This window comes from Solenopsis invicta, chromosome 16 (genome assembly GCF_016802725.1).
Source record: "Solenopsis invicta isolate M01_SB chromosome 16, UNIL_Sinv_3.0, whole genome shotgun sequence".
NCBI lineage: Eukaryota > Metazoa > Arthropoda > Insecta > Hymenoptera > Formicidae > Solenopsis > Solenopsis invicta.
Genome location: NC_052679.1, coordinates 21,908,155 through 21,928,017, shown reverse-complemented (window position 1 = coordinate 21,928,017; position 19,863 = coordinate 21,908,155). Strand labels below are relative to the sequence as shown.

The following is a 19,863-nucleotide window of genomic DNA, read 5'->3' as shown; positions in this document are numbered from 1 at the left end:
TAAACTAAAGTTATAACAACATAATTTGATGAAATAATGAAAAAAATAGTTGTGTTAATAATTTCATTGGTATAATCTTTTAGCAGTTATATATTTATATGTATTGTAGAAGAATGTATTGTCAGCAATTTGACATTTATGAAACAAATTTGAAAAATCGTGATGGCACTAAAAATAACTGTGTTTTCTTTTAAATAAAACTAATGCACTAAATTCTAAATTAATTGTACCTGTGATAGAAAGATGATATGTGATAAAAGATGTTGCAGCACGCTCCATGACAAGCGTATATCACGTATATATTGAAAGAAAAATGAAAAATTCTCCATTCGTCTTTGCAATGCGCTATTTCTACAGTCATTTCTTCCAATTTTTAAAATAACTGTAGTTTGAAAAATAACAAGGTACCTCGGTAATTGATGTTAAATTACGCAACGTCAATAAAATATGAAACTGAAAGCAAACGTCGTTGAAGATCAACTAGTATTATATATAAAGACCGACGTTATTGAGTAACGTGCAACGTAAAGGTCTACACTGACTGCAATAATGTCGCAGAACGACGATCTGGCATATGCCATGACGATCTATAAATTCTTAACTCTGCCATTAGGCGTTTGGCCCCTGCAAAAATATAATACATTTTCTTTGGTCCGTTCTATCATATGTGGTTTTAGCATAGTACGTTCTCAATTTTCATATTAGACATCTCAATAAAATTTCTCTGCTACTTTTGTATTTTCGACATATCAAATTTGACAGATCAAGTGAGACGTACGATGTAGCAGTGAAAACAAAATACAGCTGAAACCAAATAACAACGATAAAGCTTTATAATAAACAGTTCTTTCTGTCTGTGTAGACTGTAATGTTGATCACGTTACTTATTGAAATCAATTTCGGTAGTGACGATGTGTACTTAAAACTCGATGCTCTTATGCTTATAATCTGCAACAGTCTCGCTGTAACAAAGTTATTGGCATTCCGCTTATACGCCGACAATCTAACTCGCAATTATTCTTCTGCTGTGAATGATTATCTCACGATTGACACTAAGGAGAAACGTACGATCATGCGACGACACGCATTTCTGGGAAGGATGATTTGCTACAGTATCTTATTTTTCGCTTATTTGGGTTCAATAACTTTTATATTCACGCCTATGTTTGCAGGCGATAGTGAGAATATCCAAGTTAATGTAACCGCCAAGAATAAAATTTCAGAATTACCCGTGCCCGTAACATTTTTAGGGGAGTTATGTCTCCCTACGAGTGTATACGTCGTGATTTCTACAGTGCAAGTATTTATAATGATACTTACTTCCACCAGCAATTGTGGTAATATGTTAATTGTTAATGTGTTAATACCGAATAGATTTCTTACGTATAATTTACTTTAAACGATTTAAACTTTTCAAAAAATGTATTGACCACTTGACTGGTATTGTTACGTTTTTATGAATTTGATAAAAACCTTCTTGATCAGAGCAGAATAAAATGCGCATTATTGCATCAATCAATACTCTTTTTTGGACATCCTGTTTTGGATGCAGAAACACGTTAATACCAGTCAAGTGATTAATAAGAATCTTAATTTATATTTAAATTTTTGTTTCTATAAAATTTATTAATAATTAGGTAATATGCTAAATTAGATAAAGCCGCCAATACCGACACATCACTTTGTTTTGGATAATTACATTTCTTAATTAAAAACTAAAAATAAATCTTTGTAAACATAAACTGGAACGCAAACTAGAAAATGTCTTCCACCAAATAATATAGCAGTTTTTATAATACTGTTTCAAATTTTGTAGTAATGGAGTAAGATAAGCAAAAATCTGACTAAAGAAGCCTCAAAATTTATATTATAGGCAGTAATGTTATATTTTCTTTTTTATTTTCTTTGACATGAGTCATCTGTATAAAATACAAGTTAACGTGAAGAAGCCTTTTCACTTTAATGTTAAACAATTTTTTGTTGATTTATTCAAATACCTTTTGCAGGTTTTGCAAGATGCAACACGTATATAGCATCACATATATAAAGATAAAATTATGCTACTAATTTAACTAACAGATCTTAAAATACAGTGCCTTTTACTCTATTCTTTTAGTTTTTTATCGCTAGGTGTGCCAGTTTATCTTACATTTCGATTTCATGCTTAAAACCAAATTATAATAAAAATAAAAAAGAAAAAATATAAATAAAACAGTTTTAGAATACTATAAACATGTAGAATAATCTAATATTAAAAATATATTTCTTATAACATATTGATTGAACTTTGCAATTTGTAATGAAAATCGTGAAAACTTTATTCTTTCTTTTAAAGACTGCTTTTAGAAGATTTTATATAATAAAAGTCAGGAATACATAATATATGGATTTCTACTTCTTTAATATCTTATCTAAGCAAATCATATTTTTAATAAAATCCAAAATTTTCAACAAATAAGTGTGCATTTTTAGAAAATCTATGTCATTATTGACTTTCTTCTAGTTAATAAAGTAATATATTTGTTTTTGCCAATATTAAATATTACACTTTAAATGTTTCTTTGTAGGTATTCTTTCTATATATAATAATTTTAATATAATAAAATTTTGATTTTTTTTACATCCCTTTTACAATATATCTTAATTAATAATCTTTTTATAGGGTAACTCCGATATTTACACGGCATGGAAAATTTCTTCACTCCCTCTTTGTAGTGAAAATTTACTCTTGCTGGACTGGCGCAACTATCATGATTGCTAGGAGTAAAATTTTACTTACAAAAATTTAGAGTGTAATCGTAAAAGATAGTATAAAATTTGTATTGATATAGTTTATATTCCTTGTATTGATATATTTGTATTAATATAGTTTATTTTTCTTGAATACAATAAATAGTAATTAAAAAATTAATTTTTATTAGGTGCGATATATGTACTCGTATGTATCGGAGTTACTCTAATAAAATTTTTAATATAAATTATTTTAATGTTATATTAAAATCTATTTATGAAGGTAATGATTCACTTTACTTCGCTATCACTCTTCATGTATGCGGACAAATAAAAATTTTAAAAATTGAATTTCTTAAATACGGCATGAAGAGCAAAAACCTAAATGAAGATTTTTCAATATTGGTATTAAGACATCGTTATCTAATAAAGCATGCGGAATATTTGGCAGATGCAATAAGCTCTGTTTTACTTATCCAACTGTTATTAAGTTGTATTATTATTAGTTTAGTAGGTAAATATCTTTCAGTACTTCTCCCATTATTACGTGTGAATATTTTACACCGCTAAAATATTGTAATTTTTTTCTGCAGAAAAAATTATAAAGCTAAAATTTTATCAAATGTCTACAGAGTAATCTAATCTTAATTCCAAGATATCTTAATAAAATTGTTTAATAAAACTGGCAAAATTTTTGTACCAAACATGAAAGAGGGATGATATTTTTGCATTCTATATAATCGTGTTTTTCAGGTTTCCAATTGATCTGGGCATTGAAAATGAATGATGCAGTCATAATAATTAAAACCACATCAGTGTTGAGTGCTTTATTGTTACAGTTGTTCTTTTATAGTTGTGTAGGCGATTATCTGAAATGTCAAACGGAAGAAATCGCTAACTCAATTTACAGCTGCAATTGGTACAATTTACCAACGAAATTGATAAGAAATGTTTTGTTCGTCATCATGCGATCGCAACAACCTGTTCAACTGCTAGCTGGCCGATGTTTTGTTGTAAACATTAAAACTTACATGACTATATTAAAGAGCTCACTCTCGTATTTGTCCGTTCTACGAGTAATGATGAATACGTAAATGAAGATTAGCCATGTAATTGTTCAAATAAAATCTTAAAAAGATATTATTGTACACACGTAAGTAATATCATTCTGTAAAATTATTTGTAATTATTATTGCGAAACATCTTAATGCAAGATAAATAATGTGGAATTGTATAATCAATTTAAAATTAGGTAACTGTACGCTAAATAGCCCGGCTACCTAAGTTTTGCAATTTTTTTTCAATTCTTTGATAAGTTCAAAATTAAAACTGATAAAAGTAAGAAACATTTCTTAACATTAATTTAAATTATTTATATGAGTTGGAACAATTTCAAATATTTATGTTGGTACAATAAAAATATTTTTAATAAATATGTAACTGCTTGAAAAAGGAGAGAGAGAGAGAGACTGCAAGTGAACTATATTAAGTATTAGAACATACAGGGTACAATTACCTTAAACAAATTTGATGTTCTGTTACATCAATAAATATATATTATACATTATTATAAGAAATTTTTAAAGGCACATGGCTCTTTCAATTACGAAAATATTAATACAAATCCTCAAATTTGTATTCAAAAATAAAAATATCTTAGGTGTACTTTAACTGAGAATGCTTTCAAAATTACTTTGTGACGGCTCGGACACTGGCCATCGCCATTACTATGCGAGCGCGATACTCCACGCGCTACAGCACGCTGGAAAATTTTTACTACACTTACCTACGTGTCAAATACTAAAAAGACACAAGTAGGATTTTTCGAAAAGATTAATTTTCGTCAAAAAAGTGAACATTTGAAACACTATCGCATCATTCCTAAGAAACTTAATTGTCACCATTGTAGTTTCGCTTTAGTGTTTATTCAAAAAACTGTCACGATTACAATAGCTTATGACACTTTCGCGTAATATTGTTCGCGTGGATCGAGTGATAATATTTTCCTCGCTGCGCGAGAGACGACAATGCCGTGGAGTGATCGCCAGAATTGGCCCAGGAGCATATTTCGCTCTGGACTCGTATTCGAGATGAAGATACTATATTTTTTGTGAATAGACAAATTTGTATGTTCCGGCTTGCGGAGGCACAGCAGCGAGAGAGAAGACTCGGACGATGTTGACTTCGACAAAAATGAGTGGAATAAGTGCCAGAGAACCTTCCAGACTCTTTATTTATAAAATTCCAAATTGCCGCGTTTCTGCCCAGCTTGGTTCCTATTTCCGAAATCTTTGCTTTGATTGAGCAATCCGGATCTTCAGATTCCAAGCGTGGCGAATGAGAGGCGAGCGGCTGAGAACGATTGCCGAGATCCCAGGATTAACGACACCGATGTTATCTTAAGGATGATCATTTACAATTTAATGTATTTACAATTGTAATATCGATGCCGCATCGTCCGAATGATGTTTGTCGTCGGATAATATTGCGTGTCAACCGGAAATGCTCTCGAGGCCTTTCCTAACGTCCAAGATTTTCTCTTTTCCGTTTTTTGCCTATTCTTTATGATGCATGTATTACATCCGTATATCCGTACGCGATATGAATTTCGCGTTATTACAAAAAAAAAATCGATTCTTTTCATGCGCCAAGGTGGTGTAGTGGTAAACGGTGAACTGAAAGAAAAGTATAACCCTCTCTATCAATTCGATTCACCCCACTCTTTCGTATAAAAGTACTATTAACTTCAGTTCTTAAAATAACTATATTTTGAAAAATAATAAGATAATTTAGTAAATGTTACAATTGTTGAGTTTCAATAAAATATGAATGCAAAAGTAACCGTCATAGTGAATGAAGTCATATTATGGACGAAGACCAAAGACCGAAATTATTGAGTATCGTGCATCGTGGACCTCAAGTCGATTACAATAATGGCATGGAATAAGGATGTCGCTTATGCTATGACTCCGGCCAAACTCTTCACTTTACCACTAGGCGTTTGGCCGTTGCAGAAATATAATACATTTGCTTTAGTCCGTGTTCTTGTGTGCGGCTTCCTTATGGTACGTTCTCAATTTTCATATTACATGTCTCAACGTAACTTCTGTGTCACTTGTATTTTCAACACATCATGTGGTAGATCAAGTGAGACGTTCAGTGCAGCATGAACAAAAAATGGAAATAAAAAGCAATACTAAAGCTTTATAATAAATCGTCTTTCCTTTTGTGTAGAGCTCGAATATGATCACGTTGTTCCTCGAAATCAATTTCGGTACCAGCGATGCTTATGCGAAAGTTGATGCTCTTATGCTTATGTCTTGCAACATTCTCTGTGTACTGAAGCTAATAATGTACCGTTTCTACGCCGACAATCTGATTCATAATTTCTCTTCTGCTGTGAAAGATTATCTTGCGATCGACAACGAATGGAAGCGCATCATCATGAGACGACACGCATTTATGGGAAGAATATTTTGCTACGTTTGCGTACTTACAACTTATGTGTGTTCATTAATTTGGTCACTAATGCCTATAATAGCAGACGATGGTGAGGATATCCAAGTAAATGTAACCATCAAGAATCAAGTTTCAGAATTACCCCTGCCCGTAACATTTTTAGGAGACCCTGATATCCCTACGGGCATATATTTTGCAATTGTTACAATGCAATTATTCATATTGATGCTAACTGGTACCAGCAATTGTGGTAAAAAGCTAATTATTAATACCGAAAAGATTTGTAAACAACATATTATTTTTATTTAATTTAAATAGTTTTACTCGAGGGTGTAACCACTTAATGTAATCGTGGGATAGTGTCTTCAAAATCATTATGAAATCAGATGTAAAATCATGAAGTCAGATAAAATCACCAAAAATTGTAATGAAATCGTTATGAAGTTATCAGAAATTTTCATGAAATCATCAAAAATTATTTTGGATTTTTATGTAACCATTAAAAATCATGTGCAATTATCATAAAATTTATTATGAAACCAGTGTAAACTCTTGGATTTAGTAATCAATGTTTAATGAGAAACAGTTACTAGAAGTCACACCATGCCATTTCTAAGAAAAAGATCATTAAAAATTTTTACGACATTTATTTTAGAAAAATCTTTATAAATTATAATAAATTCCAATTATAAAAAATTATTCTGCAATTAGATGAAATTATCAGAAGACATTATAAAATCATATAAAGTCACCAAAAATCTTAATAAAATTATTTGCAATCAGATAAAATCATGTAATCCGTGGGACAACATTTTAACTAGTGGTTACGTCTCGGTTTTACTTTATGTAAAATTTATTAATAAGAATCCTAATTTTTATATTTTTATTTTCTTAGCAAATCTATTAATATGCAAATTATAACTATCAACATACAAACTAAATAAGATCTGATAACATAATATATTTACTTTTATAAATATTATATATCAAGCGTATAAATAAATAATCCAATTTTTAAGTAGTTCAAAAATTGATTTAAAATTAATATTTTCAATCTTTTTAAAATTACGTAAGGTCGACACATATTTATTAAAAATAGCACTTAACTTGGTAGAAGATCCAACAAAATCTTAAAAAGTATTTACTTTACCAGCATAAAACATAGAAACAGATAAAATGTGCATTCAACGCTTTACGAATTTCATCATGAAAAAAATGCTGCAAAAGCGTGCGAATAGAAGATTCGTTCTTTTCTCAGCAAAGATGTGTTGTGCGATATGGTGCATTTTGATTTAAATGATTTAAAAATGGTGATTTCAATCTGATCGATAAATAACACCCTGTAAGAAGAATTTAATCAAGGGCGTGATTTATTACAAGCTGTTAGAACTGAATGAAATAGTTATTATGAATTTGTACCAACGTCAATTAAATGACTTAAGTCAGGAATTGAAATAAAATACTAGCAAAGATAAATGTGTCCTGTGAAATTGATGAAATACAACGTTAGATTACATACTGCTTTTAAGCAAAAGGCAACATAATAAATCTTAGCTAAGACGTTTTGTAGCATTTGGTTTATTCATGGTTCATTCAGATGAAGCTCATACGGATTATCACTTTTTTCGATCGATGCAACACGCCTTGTCCGATACGTGTTTACAATAAAGGAGATCTAAAAATAATTCCTGATTCAAGTGATTTAATTGACGTTAGCACAAGTCACATGATAGAGTCGTTATCATGTCCAAAGACACAGTATTTTTCTTAGATAAAAATTTATTAACTCATAAGCTATTCAAAAGCAATCGCGAATACTTTGATTGAAAAGTTTATATTACTTTATCTCAAAGTAAACATTGAATTTAATCGACAAATTTGGATTATTCATTTGTACATCTAATACAGAACCTTTTAAATAGATGTTTATTTTTAATGTATGTCACAGCTATGTTGCAATTCCAATGTGATAATATTTTGATTTTATTACATCACTTCCTGCACTGATCTTAATTTTTTTTTATAAATAGAATGTTTAATCTAAATTGTTTTAATATAATATTAAAATCTTTTTACAAAGGTAATGATTCACTTGTCTTCGCTATCACATTTCATATTTGTGGTCAATTGGAACTTCTAAAAACTGAGTTTAATAAATACGGCACGACAGATAAAGACGTAAATAAGAATTTTTCAGTATTAGCATCAAGATATGATTATTTAATGGAAAATGCAAAACTTCTAACAGATGTAATAAGTTTTGTTTTGCTTGTAAATCTGCTGTTTAATTGTCTCATTATTAGTTTGCTCGGTAAATATTTTTTAAATTTAGCACTTCTTTGCATGATACGACCAATATCATAGTATAGCACTAAAATATTATAAATTTTTTTTAAAAAAGATGACACTTAGTTAAAAACTTATCAAATATTTATGGAAGTATTATATTTCCCAATGCTGTTCTGTACTATAACATATCATAATTTTTGTGTCAATAATGTTAGAAAAATTTAATTTCTGCATAATTTATAACCTTAATAATATTTTTCAGGTTTTCAATTTATCTTGGCAATGAAAATAAATGATGCAGTAATGATGATTAAAAGCTTAGCAGTGATGCTCTCTTTGATGTTTCAATTGTTCTTTTATAGTTTCGTGGGCGATTATCTAAAGTGTCAAATAGAAGACATAGCAGATTCGATTTACACTAGTACTTGGTACCGCTTGCCAACTAAACTGATGAAAAACGTCTTGTTCGTCATGGTGCGATCGCAGCAACCAGTTCAGCTGTTAGCTGGCAACTTTTTCGTTGTAAACATTAAAACTTTTATGAACATATTAAAAACCTCGCTGTCGTATTTGTCCGTTCTACGAGTAATGATGGATTCGTAAGGCATAAGTAATTAATGAAAAGAGAACTTAAAAAGGTAACATTATACACATATGAACAGTATCATTTTGTAAAATTATTGTGTGATACCATAACACACAAATTGTCCAATTGAATAACAAAATTGAAATAAATCAAATTAATTTTTTTTTATTACAAGCCATTACATTATTCTATAATATTTTTTACAGGATTTAAAAAAAGTTCTTGGTACTTTCTTAGCGCAAATGCACCAAGATTAGCACAAAACAGTATCGACAAAGATTATTTAAAGATGAAAACCGAAGAAATTACAGACTATTTATTAAAACAATTTTCTTGAAAAAATGAAAAAATATAGTATTTATTACAAATATAGTATTTATTATATAATGTAGGTCCAGCTTCCAATTAAGCTGTAAGTTAAAAATTTTATTTGTGGTGAACTTAAGAATGATGAAACTTAAATGACAATCTTAACTTTTTTTATTTTTCTTTAATGCGTAGCTACGGTAGTGTAAAGTATTATAGATACACATTATAATAATGTTTTTCACCTACAGACATCTACAGATATAGTAGCATATAGAACACAATTTAATAAAATTAATATTTACAATCATAATACATTGATTTATTCGTCCATTTGTCAAATTAAAAATATTAGAATAAGTCTGATATACTTATGTGCCGCACGTATTAAAAAAATAGTTTCTCAAATATTATTTACAATAATTAAAATTAATGTATTATATTATTAAAAACTTTATATTGGAAATTTTCTTTTGTTTGTAAAAAAAATTAAGAAAAAGTAAAGTATTTATGCAGTATAAAGAACCCAGTTCCAATCATGTTGACCTTGACATATGTTATAAAGACAAAGATAAACAACTTTTCCTCATAAATTAATTAGCGCTTTCACACAGTTTTCGAGATACATACTTACAAAAACCAAAAACAATTTTTCTTAATTATTTTAGAAAATATTTATTTCAGAAAAAAATGTGTCAAATAAAAATATACTTACAAAACTTCTTACTTACAAAAACCTCAACAAATAAGATTCTATAGATATTATCTAACTTCAATACTTTAATTGTTATAACAGAAAAACTATTTTAAAATAAGTTTTTCTTATTTTTATTTATAAATTATTTTTAGTAACTACACACACATACACACACACACACACACACAGAGAGAGAGAGAGAGAGAGAAAGAGAGAAAATAATTTATTAAGGAAAATAAAGAAAACTTATTTTAAAAGTTTTTTTTTTATTATAACGACTAAAATTGAAGTTAGGTAAAATATGTACATGATTTTTTTTTGTAAGGCTTAACACGAGCTTCATTTTTTGTTTGACTTTTTTTTGTAAACTGAATATGTTCTAAAATAATTAAAAAAGTTTTTTCTTTCTGTAAGTATATATATCTCGAAAACTGTACGAAAGAGCCAATTAATTTATAAGGAAAAGTTGTTCAATATCCTTACCTCTATAATATACGAGTATGTCAAGATCAACGTGATTGGAGCTGAGTCCTCTATACTGAACAATTACCAAGAATAATATTTATTTTCTTATTTAAAAAAAAAACACTTTTAAAAACTTTCATATTATATCAAAAAAGCTGTGATGTAAGAAAGTAAAGAAATATTACGCGTAAACATATTTTACTCATATCAAGTCACAATCAGACTTGGATCGTTGCCGACTTACTCCGCTCAAGCGAGAAACAAACAGACAATGTTATATGTCAGACAATGTTATATGTCTTCTTTTATTAGCCGATGTTGTGAAATACGAGCATACTTCAGCACAAACGTACATTCTATACTACAGTCCCTTAATTTTATTCTACACCGCGGCATGTGCTACCAGGTCTCAGAACATATGTTCTAAGTATCGCGATCTGCAATTCCTGTAATCCGAATAAAAATATAGTAGCACCAGCAATGACAGACGAGAGAGATGCACTAAAAGAAAAATATATAACCCTCTCTATCAATTCAACTTTTACCCCACTCTTTCATATAAAAGTACTATTAACTTCAGTTCTGTATTTTGGAAAATAATAAAGTAATTTAGTAAATGTTACAATTGTTCAGTTTCAATAAAATATGAATGCGAAAGTAACCATCATAGTGAATCAAGTCGTATTATGGACAAAGACCAAAGACCGAAATTATTGAGTATCGTGCATCGTGGACCTCAAGTCGATTGTAATAATGTCATGGAATGACGATATCGCTTATGCTATGACTCCCTCCAAACTCTTCACTTTGCCATTAGGCGTTTGGCCATTGCAGAAATATAATACATTTGCTTTAGTCCGTGTTCTTGTGTGCGGCTTCCTTATGGTACGTTCTCAATTTTCATATTACATGTCTCAACGTAACTTCTGTGTCACTTGTATTTTCAACACATCATGTGGTAGATCAAGTGAGACGTTCAGTGCAACATGAACAAAAAATAGAAATAAAAAGCAATAATAAAGCTTTATAATAAATCGTCTTTCTTGTCTGTGTAGAGCTCGATGATGATAACGTTGTTCCTCGAAATTAATTTCGGTAGCAGCGATGCTTATGTAAAAGTTGATGCTCTTATGCTTATGTCTTGCAACATTCTCTGTGTACTGAAGCTAATATTGTATCGTTTCTACGCCGACAATCTGATTCGTAATTTCTCTTCTGCTGTGAAAGATTATCTTGCGATCGACAACGAATGGAAACGCATCATCATGAGGCGACACGCATTTATGGGAAGGATAGTTTGCTACATTTGCGTACTTTCAACTTATGTGTGTGCATTAATTTGGACGATAATGCCTATGCTAGCAGACGATGGTGAGGATATCCAAGTAAATGTAACCATCAAGAATCAAGTTTCAGAACTACCCGTGCCTGTAACATTTTTAGGAGACCCTGATATTCCTACGGGCATATACTTTGTAATTGTTACAATGCAATTATTTATATTGATGCTAACTGGTACCAGCAATTGTGGTAAAAAGCTAATTATTAATACCAAAGAGATGTGCATAAAACATATTATTTTTATTTAATTTGAAAAGTTTAGTTTATGTACAATTTATTAGTAAGAATCCTAATTTTTATATTTTTATTTTCTTAACAAATCTATTAATATGCAAACTATAACTATCAACAGACAGACTAAATGAGATTTGATAACATGATACATTTATTTTTATCAATATTATATATTAAGCGTATAAATGAATAATCCAATTTTTCAAGTACTTCAAAAATTGATTTAAAATTAATATTCTCGATCTTTTTAAAATTTCGTAGAGTCGACACATATCTATTAAAAATAGCATTTAACTTGGCAGAATATCGAACAAAATCTTAAAAAACATTTACTTTACCAGCATAAAACATAGAAACAGATAAAATGTGCATTCAACGCTTTACGAATTTCATGGAAAAAATGCTGCAAAAGCGTGCGAATAGAAGATTTGTTCTTTTCTCAGCGAAGATGTGTTGTACGATATAGGCGCATTTTGATTTAAATAATTTAAAAGTGATTTCAATCTGACCGATAAGTAATACTCTATAGGAAGAATTTAATCAAGGGCGTGATTTATTACAAGCTGTTAGAACTGAATAAAATGGTTATTGTGAACTTGTATCAACGTCAATTAAATGACTTAAGTGAGAAATTAAAATAAAATACCAGCAAAGATAATTGTGTCTTGTGAAATTGATGAAATACAACGTTACACTACATACTGCTTTTAAGCAAAAGGCAACATAATAAATCTTAGACGTCTTGTATCATCTGGTTTATTCACAAGATAAAGTTTTTACAGATTATCACTTCTTTCGATTGATGCAACACGTCTTGTCCAATACGTTTTTACAATAAACGAGATACGAAAATGATTTAACGACTCTATCATGTGCAAAAACACAGTATTTTTTCCAGATAGAAATTTATAAGCTCATAAGCTTCTCGAAAGATGACTCAAAAGTATACAAAGCAACCGTGAACACTTTGATTGAAAAGTTTATATTACTTTGTCTCAAAGTAAACATTAAATTTAGTCGACAAATTTGGACTATTCAATTGTACATGCATCTAATGCTAAACATTTCTGATGCTTTTAAATAGATGTTTTTTTTTTAATGTATATCGTAGCTATGTTGCAATTCCAATATGATAATATTTTGATTTTATGTACATCACTTCTTGCACAGATATTAATTTTTTCTTATAAATAAAACGTTTATTCTAAATTGTTTTAATGTAACATTGAAATCTTTTTATAAAGGTAATGATTCACTTTTCTTTGCTATCGTACTTCATATTTGTGGCCAAATGGAACTTCTGAAAACCGAGTTTAATAAATACGGCATAATAGATAAAGACATAAGTGATAATTTTTCAATATTGGCATCGAGACATCATTATTTAATGGAAAATGCAAAACTTCTAACAGATGTAATAAGTTCTGTTTTACTTGTGCAACTGGTGTTTAGTTGTCTTATTATTAGTTTCATCGGTAAATATTTCTTAAGTTTAGCACTTCTCTGCATGATACGACCAAGTTTACAATATCATAGTACAGCACTAAAATATTGTAAACTTTTTTGTAAAAAGAAGACACTTAGCTAATAACTTATCAAATATTTATGAAAATATTATATTTCTTAATCTTGTTCTGTAACACAGCATATCACAGTTTTTGTGTCAAGAATGTCGGAAAAATTTAATTTATGCATAATTTATAACTGTAATAATATTTTTCAGGTTTCCAATTTATCTTGGCATTGAAAGTAAATGACGCAGTAATGATTATTAAAAGCGTAGCAGTGTTGACCTCTTTGACGCTTCAATTGTTCTTTTATAGTTTCGTGGGCGATTATCTAAAGTGTCAAATGGAAGACATAGCCGATTCGATTTACACTAGTAATTGGTATCGCTTACCAACAAAATTGATGAGAAACGTCTTGTTCGTCATGGTGCGATCGCAGCAACCAGTTCAACTATTAGCTGGCAACTTTTTCCTTGTAAACATGAAAACTTTTATGAACATATTAAAAAGTTCGCTGTCGTATTTGTCTGTTTTACGAGTAATGGTGGAGTAAGGCATAAGTTATTAAAGCATAAGTAATTAATGAAGAGAACTTAAAAAGGTAACATTATACACACATGAACAGTATCATTTTGTGAAATTATTGTCCAATTGAATAACAAAATTGAAATAAATAAAATTAATTGTTTTTATTACAAGATATCACATTAATCTATAACATTTTTTACAGGATTTAAAAAATGTTCTTGGTACTTTCTCAGTGCGATTGCACCAAGATTAGCACGATACAGTATCGACAAAGATTATTTAAAGACAAAAACCGAAGAAATTACTAGACTATTTATTAAAACAATTTTCTTGAAAAAGTGAAGAAATATAGTATTTATTACATATATTGTATTTATTATGTAATGTAGATCCAGCTTCCAATTAAGCTGTAAGTTAAAAATTTGACTTGTAGTGAACTTAAGAATGAAGAAACTTACATAACGATCTTAACTTTCTTTTATCTTTCTTTAATGCGGTAGCAACGGTAGTGTGAAGTATTATGGATACACATTATAATAATATTTTTCACCTACAGACGTCTACAGATATAGTAGCATATAGAGAACAATTTAATAAAATTAATATTTACAATCATAATACATCGATGTATTCGTCTATTAGTCAAATCGAAAATATTAGAAAAACTCTGATTTACTTATATACCGCACTTATTAAAAAATTAGTTTCTCAAATATTATTTACAATAATTAAAATAAATGTATAATACTAATAAAAACTTTATATTGTAAAGTTTCTTTTATTATTTAAAAAAATTAGAAAAAAGTAAGATAATTATGAGGGAATATAGTAGAGGGAACCCAGCTCCAATCCTGTTGACCTTGACATATATTATAGAGGCTAGGATAGTGAACAACTTTTCCTCATAAATTAATTGGCACTTTTGTACTGTTTTCGAGATATACTTAAAAAAAAGAAAACAGTTTTTTTTAATTATTTCCGAAAATATTCATTTAAAAAAAAATGTGTCAAATAGAAAATAAAGCTTACAAAATCTCTACAAATAAAGTTCTAGAGATATGTTACCTAACTTCAATACTTTAATCATTATAATAAAAAAACTGTTTTAAAGTAAATTTTTTTTATTTTTATTATTAATTTATTTTTCAGTAAGAACTATACATATACTCACACATACACACACACGCGCGCGCGCGCGCGCACACGCACACACGCACGCACGCACGCACGCATACAGGAGGGGGATGCAAGGGGGTGAGTTGTAGGCCCATCCCGTCGGTAAAGGACCTCGCTTTACAACCTATCAACCGACGGGGCGGTTACGGGAGAGGGTAGGCAGCAGGCTCACCCTTTGCATCCCCCCTGTGTGTGCGCGCGCGCGCGCGCGCGCATGTGTGTGTGTGTGTGTGTGTGTGTGTGTGTGTGTGCGTGCGTGTGTGTGTGTGTGTGTGTGTGTGTGTGTGCGTGTAGTTACTAAAAATAATTTATTAAGGAAAATAAAGAAAATTCATTTTAAAAAAGTTTTTTTATTATAACGACTAAAGTATTGAAGTTAGGTAAAATATGTACATGATCTTTTTTGTACAATTTAACACGAGCTTCATTTTTTGTTTAATCCTTTTTTTGGTAAAATAAATATTTTTTGAAATAATTAAGACAAACTGTTTTTCCTTTCTGTAAGTATATATCTCGAAAACTGTACGAGAGAGCCAATTAATTTATAAGGAAAAGTTGTTCAGTATCCTTGTCTGTATAACATATGTCAAGATCAATGTGATTGGATCCTCTATACTGCATAATTACCAAAAGTAATATTTATTTCCTTATCTAAAAAAAACACTTTTAAAAATTTTCATTTTATATCAAAAAAACTGTGATGTATAGTCATTCATGAATAGAACAATTAAGAATATAAAATGAAAATATGAGATTTAAGCATTGATATTTTACTGTAATCTATTTTGTACTATTTCTTTATACATATTCATCGCAAAATAGCAACAAATTTCTAATTATTTTATGTAGATTGTAAAAATTGTTGCAGTATTTACAATATTGATTCGTCTCACAATTGTTTTATTAATATTGTTGCGCTCACAGAAATCTGTATATACTCGTGCAATATCAACTATAGTAAAAAAACTGAAACTGCAACATAGTATTAATAACATAAAATTATACGATAGAGTGATAGCAAACAAATTTTTTATTACATAGAATTATAATTTTTTTTTAAATGTGGTATATTCAACTCGGTCATAAAGTAAAGAAATATTACGCGTAAACATATTTTACTCATATCATCTCACAATCAGACTTGGATCATCACCGACTTACTTCGCTCAAGCGAGAAATACAGACAATCGTGTATGTCAGACTTCTTTTACTAGCCGATGTTGTTCGTAATACGAGCACATTTCACCACAAACGTACATCGCATTCTATATTAGAGTCAATTCTGTTCTACATCGCTTGTATGCGGCATGTGCTATCAGGTCTTAGAACATATGTTCTAAGTATTGTGATCTGCGATCCCTATAATCCAAATAAAAAATATAGTAGCACCAGCAATGACGGACGATGCGCTGAAAGAAAAATATATAGCGCTCTCTATCAATTCGATTTTCACCCTACTCTTTCGTATAAAAGTATCATTAACTTCAGCTTTTAATATAACTATGTTTCGAAAAATAATAAGATAATTTAGTAAATGTTAAAATTGCTAGTTTCAATAAAATATGAATGCCAAAGCGAACGTCGTAGTGGATCAAGTCGTATTGTGGACAAAGACCGAAATTATTGAGTGTAGTGCACCGTCGATCTCTAGACGATTGCAAATTGCAATAATGTCATGGAATGACGATATCGCTTATGCTATGACTCCCTTCAAACTCTTAACTCTACCATTAGGCGTTTGGCCCTTGCAAAAATATAATACATTTTCTTTAGTCCGTTCTATCGTGTGTGGCGTCAGTATGGTATGTTCTCAAGTTTTATATTACATGTCTTAACATAACTTCTCTGCCACTTGTATTTTCGACACGTCATGTGTGGTGGATCAAGTGAGACGTTTAGTGCAGTATGGACAAAAAGTGGAAAACAAAGCTAAATACTAAAGCAAATACTAAAACTATATAATAAACCGTTTTTCTTGTTTGTGTAGACCGCGATGATGATTATGTTGTTCCTCGAAATCAATTTCGGTAGCAGCGATGCTTATGTAAAACTCGATGATCTTATGCTTATGTCTTGCAACATTCTTTGTGTACTAAAACTATTATCGTACCGCTTATACGCCGACAATCTGATTCGCAATTATTCTTCTGCTGTGAAAGATTATCTCGCGATCGACGACGAATGGAAGCGTATCATCATGAGGCGACACGCATACATGGGAAGGATAATTTGCTACATTTGCATACTTTCAACTTATGGGTGTTCATTAATTTGGACGGTAATGCCTATGCTAGCAGCCGATGGTGAGGATATCCAAATTAATGTAACCATCGAGAATCAAGCTTCAGAATTACCCGTGCCTGTAACATTTTTAGGGGACGTACATATCCCTGCGGGTGTATACTTTGTGATTTCCTCGATGGAATCATTCATATTGCTTCTCACTGGCACTAGTAATTGTGGTAAAAAGCTAATTATTAATACCAAAAAAATTTGCATACAACATATTATTTTAATTTAATTAATATAGTTATTTTTTTTAAATTTATTATTTGTAAAATTTTTATTATAAATAAAACGTTCAATTTAAATTATTTTAATATAATATTAAAATCTATTTATGAAGGCAATGATGCACTTTTCTTTGCTATCGTTCTTCATGTTTGTGGTCAAATGGAACTTCTAAAAATCGAGTTTACTAAATACGGCAAGACAAATAAAAACGAAAATGAGAATTTTTCAGTATTGGGATCAAGACATCGTTATTTAATGGAACATGCAAAACTTCTAACAGATGTAATAAGTTTCGTTTTGCTTGTACAAGTGCTGTTTAGTTGTCTTATTATTAGTTTAATCGGTAAATATGTTTTAAGTTCAGCACTTCTCTGCACAAGTCTATGATACCATTATAATATTGTAAACTGTTTTAGATTTAAAAAAAGTTACTTATCTAAAACCTTATCAAATATCTGTAGAATTATGATATTTTTGAAATCTGTCTCGTAATATAGCATAACAAAGTTTTTGTGTTAATACTGTCAGAGAGAATTAATTTATACATATTTTATAACTGTAATAATATTTTTCAGGTTTTCAATTTATTTTGGCATTGAAAGTAAATGACGCAGTTATGATTATTAAATCCGTATCAGTGTTGGCCTCTTTCCTGTTTCAATTGTTTTTTTATAGTTTTGTGGGCGATTATCTGAAGTGTCAAATGGAAGATATCGCAGATTCGATTTACAGTAGTAATTGGTATTGCTTGTCAACGAAATTGATGAGGAATGTCTTGTTCGTTACCATGAGATCGCAGCAACCAGTTCAGCTATTAGCTGGCAAATTTTTTATTATAAACATTAGAACTTACATGACCATATTAAAAAGTTCGCTGTCATATTTATCCGTCTTAAGAGTAATGATGGATACGTAAGGCGTAGGTAATAAAAATAAAACTCGAAAAATTAACATTATACACACATTCACAATATCGTTTTGTAAAGTTATTGCATGACACCATGACGCAAATTGTCTAACTAAATAATCAAATTAAAATAAATAAAATTAATTTTTTACATAGTAATCATATTGTATAGTCATCAATGCAACGCACTGTACATCACGATGAGAAGTTTTCTAACAACACTTGTAATTAAAATAATATATTACATAAAATTTAATAACTCAATATCAAGGAAACAAAATGTCCTAACAGATCATAGCTTATAGATATCAAGTGATATTTATTAGATGATTTTATACATTTCAAATTCAAGAAACTGCGCATCGCATAAATTATCAGTCTTGAAACACAGTTTTAAGTTGAATAAAAAATAGTAAAATTATGTTATTAAATTAAAAATTAATTTAATAATAAACAATGCTAATAAGCATTTAAATATAAGAACATCTTACTTCTTAAAAATTTAATAATTATTGAATAAGAAACAATATGCAGCTTCTCAACAGATTGGAATAGAATACTGTAGCAAATTACTATTAACTGCATTTACATTAAACTCATATTCTATTTATAGATTTCAATTGTATATTACCGATAACAGATTGCACGCAGAAATCAAATAGAATAGTTATTTTGTAACTATAGACAAAATATGTTAATATTAACTACAGTAATACAAAATAACAAATTTTACAATTAATCTGTCGTCACGTTCTATTAGCATTCTGTTATATTTCTACTAGTATTCATTTTTGAACAAATTTGAGATATTTTAAAAATTTTGTTTTTTACAATAAAAAATATATTATATATTACAATACATTGCATTAATCGATAATATTTTTACAGGAATTAACAAAATTTTTTGGTTACTTTCTTAGCGCTAATGCGCCAAGATTAGCACTATACTGTATCGACGAAGATTATTTAAAGACAAAGAAGTCACGGACTATTTATTAAAACAATTTTTTTGAAAAAGTGAAACAGTACAGTATTTATTATAACATAGATCTAGCTTCCAATTAAGCTGTAAGCTAAAAATTTTATTTATGGTAAACCTGAGAATAAAAAACTTACAAACATA

The 19,863-nt window shown here is 29.5% G+C and overlaps 4 protein-coding genes across 6 annotated transcripts; all 4 read left to right on the top strand.

The window, feature by feature from the left end:
- Positions 1–513: 513 nt before the first annotated feature.
- On the top strand, positions 514–3,887 carry LOC113003171 (odorant receptor 9a-like). Its single transcript, XM_039458391.1, has 4 exons — positions 514–681; positions 863–1,337; positions 3,014–3,244; positions 3,484–3,887. The coding sequence occupies exons 1-4, from the start codon at positions 550–552 to the stop codon at positions 3,822–3,824; spliced, it is 1,179 nt and encodes a 392-aa protein (XP_039314325.1). The 5' UTR covers positions 514–549; the 3' UTR covers positions 3,825–3,887.
- A 1,744-nt stretch (positions 3,888–5,631) lies between these two features.
- Positions 5,632–9,683, top strand: LOC105206761 (odorant receptor 22c-like). The gene is made up of 5 exons (XM_026131443.2): positions 5,632–5,795; positions 5,965–6,439; positions 8,270–8,500; positions 8,741–9,116; positions 9,271–9,683. Exons 1-4 carry the CDS (start codon positions 5,664–5,666, stop codon positions 9,079–9,081), a joined length of 1,179 nt encoding a protein of 392 aa, XP_025987228.1. The 5' UTR covers positions 5,632–5,663; the 3' UTR covers positions 9,082–9,116; positions 9,271–9,683.
- Positions 9,684–11,035: 1,352 nt separating this feature from the next.
- Positions 11,036–14,900, top strand: LOC105206770 (odorant receptor 82a-like). Its single transcript, XM_026131442.2, has 5 exons — positions 11,036–11,417; positions 11,588–12,062; positions 13,352–13,582; positions 13,831–14,216; positions 14,346–14,900. Exons 1-4 carry the CDS (start codon positions 11,286–11,288, stop codon positions 14,166–14,168), a joined length of 1,176 nt encoding a protein of 391 aa, XP_025987227.1. The 5' UTR covers positions 11,036–11,285; the 3' UTR covers positions 14,169–14,216; positions 14,346–14,900.
- A 1,978-nt stretch (positions 14,901–16,878) lies between these two features.
- On the top strand, positions 16,879–19,863 carry LOC113003170. Of its 3 annotated transcripts, XM_039458466.1 has the most exons (6): positions 16,879–17,121; positions 17,307–17,622; positions 17,695–17,781; positions 17,946–18,176; positions 18,409–18,756; positions 19,629–19,863. In XM_039458466.1, exons 1-5 carry the CDS (start codon positions 16,882–16,884, stop codon positions 18,747–18,749), a joined length of 1,215 nt encoding a protein of 404 aa, XP_039314400.1. In that variant the 5' UTR covers positions 16,879–16,881; the 3' UTR covers positions 18,750–18,756; positions 19,629–19,863. The 3 variants fall into 3 exon arrangements, with proteins under 3 accessions (XP_039314400.1, XP_039314399.1, XP_025987226.2); XM_039458465.1 differs by having other exon boundaries at positions 17,307–17,781; positions 18,409–18,752; XM_026131441.2 differs by having other exon boundaries at positions 17,307–17,781.

What these genes read in the sequence shown, in the direction of transcription:
- LOC105206761 (XM_026131443.2), top strand. Translation starts at nt 5,664, where the DNA reads ATGGCATGGAATAAGGATGTCGCTTATGCTATGACTCCGGCCAAACTC. An exon ending in TTGTGTGCGGCTTCCTTATG is followed by an intron (nt 5,796 to 5,964) that starts GTACGTTCTCAA and finishes CCTTTTGTGTAG; the next exon opens with AGCTCGAATATGATCACGTT. An exon ending in AACTGGTACCAGCAATTGTG is followed by an intron (nt 6,440 to 8,269) that starts GTAAAAAGCTAA and finishes CTTTTTACAAAG; the next exon opens with GTAATGATTCACTTGTCTTC.
- LOC113003170 (XM_039458465.1), top strand. Translation starts at nt 16,882, where the DNA reads ATGAATGCCAAAGCGAACGTCGTAGTGGATCAAGTCGTATTGTGGACA. An exon ending in CACTGGCACTAGTAATTGTG is followed by an intron (nt 17,782 to 17,945) that starts GTAAAAAGCTAA and finishes CTATTTATGAAG; the next exon opens with GCAATGATGCACTTTTCTTT. An exon ending in TCTTATTATTAGTTTAATCG is followed by an intron (nt 18,177 to 18,408) that starts GTAAATATGTTT and finishes AATATTTTTCAG; the next exon opens with GTTTTCAATTTATTTTGGCA.
- LOC105206770 (XM_026131442.2), top strand. Translation starts at nt 11,286, where the DNA reads ATGTCATGGAATGACGATATCGCTTATGCTATGACTCCCTCCAAACTC. An exon ending in AACTGGTACCAGCAATTGTG is followed by an intron (nt 12,063 to 13,351) that starts GTAAAAAGCTAA and finishes CTTTTTATAAAG; the next exon opens with GTAATGATTCACTTTTCTTT. An exon ending in TCTTATTATTAGTTTCATCG is followed by an intron (nt 13,583 to 13,830) that starts GTAAATATTTCT and finishes AATATTTTTCAG; the next exon opens with GTTTCCAATTTATCTTGGCA.
- LOC113003171 (XM_039458391.1), top strand. Translation starts at nt 550, where the DNA reads ATGTCGCAGAACGACGATCTGGCATATGCCATGACGATCTATAAATTC. An exon ending in TCATATGTGGTTTTAGCATA is followed by an intron (nt 682 to 862) that starts GTACGTTCTCAA and finishes CTGTCTGTGTAG; the next exon opens with ACTGTAATGTTGATCACGTT. An exon ending in TATTATTATTAGTTTAGTAG is followed by an intron (nt 3,245 to 3,483) that starts GTAAATATCTTT and finishes CGTGTTTTTCAG; the next exon opens with GTTTCCAATTGATCTGGGCA.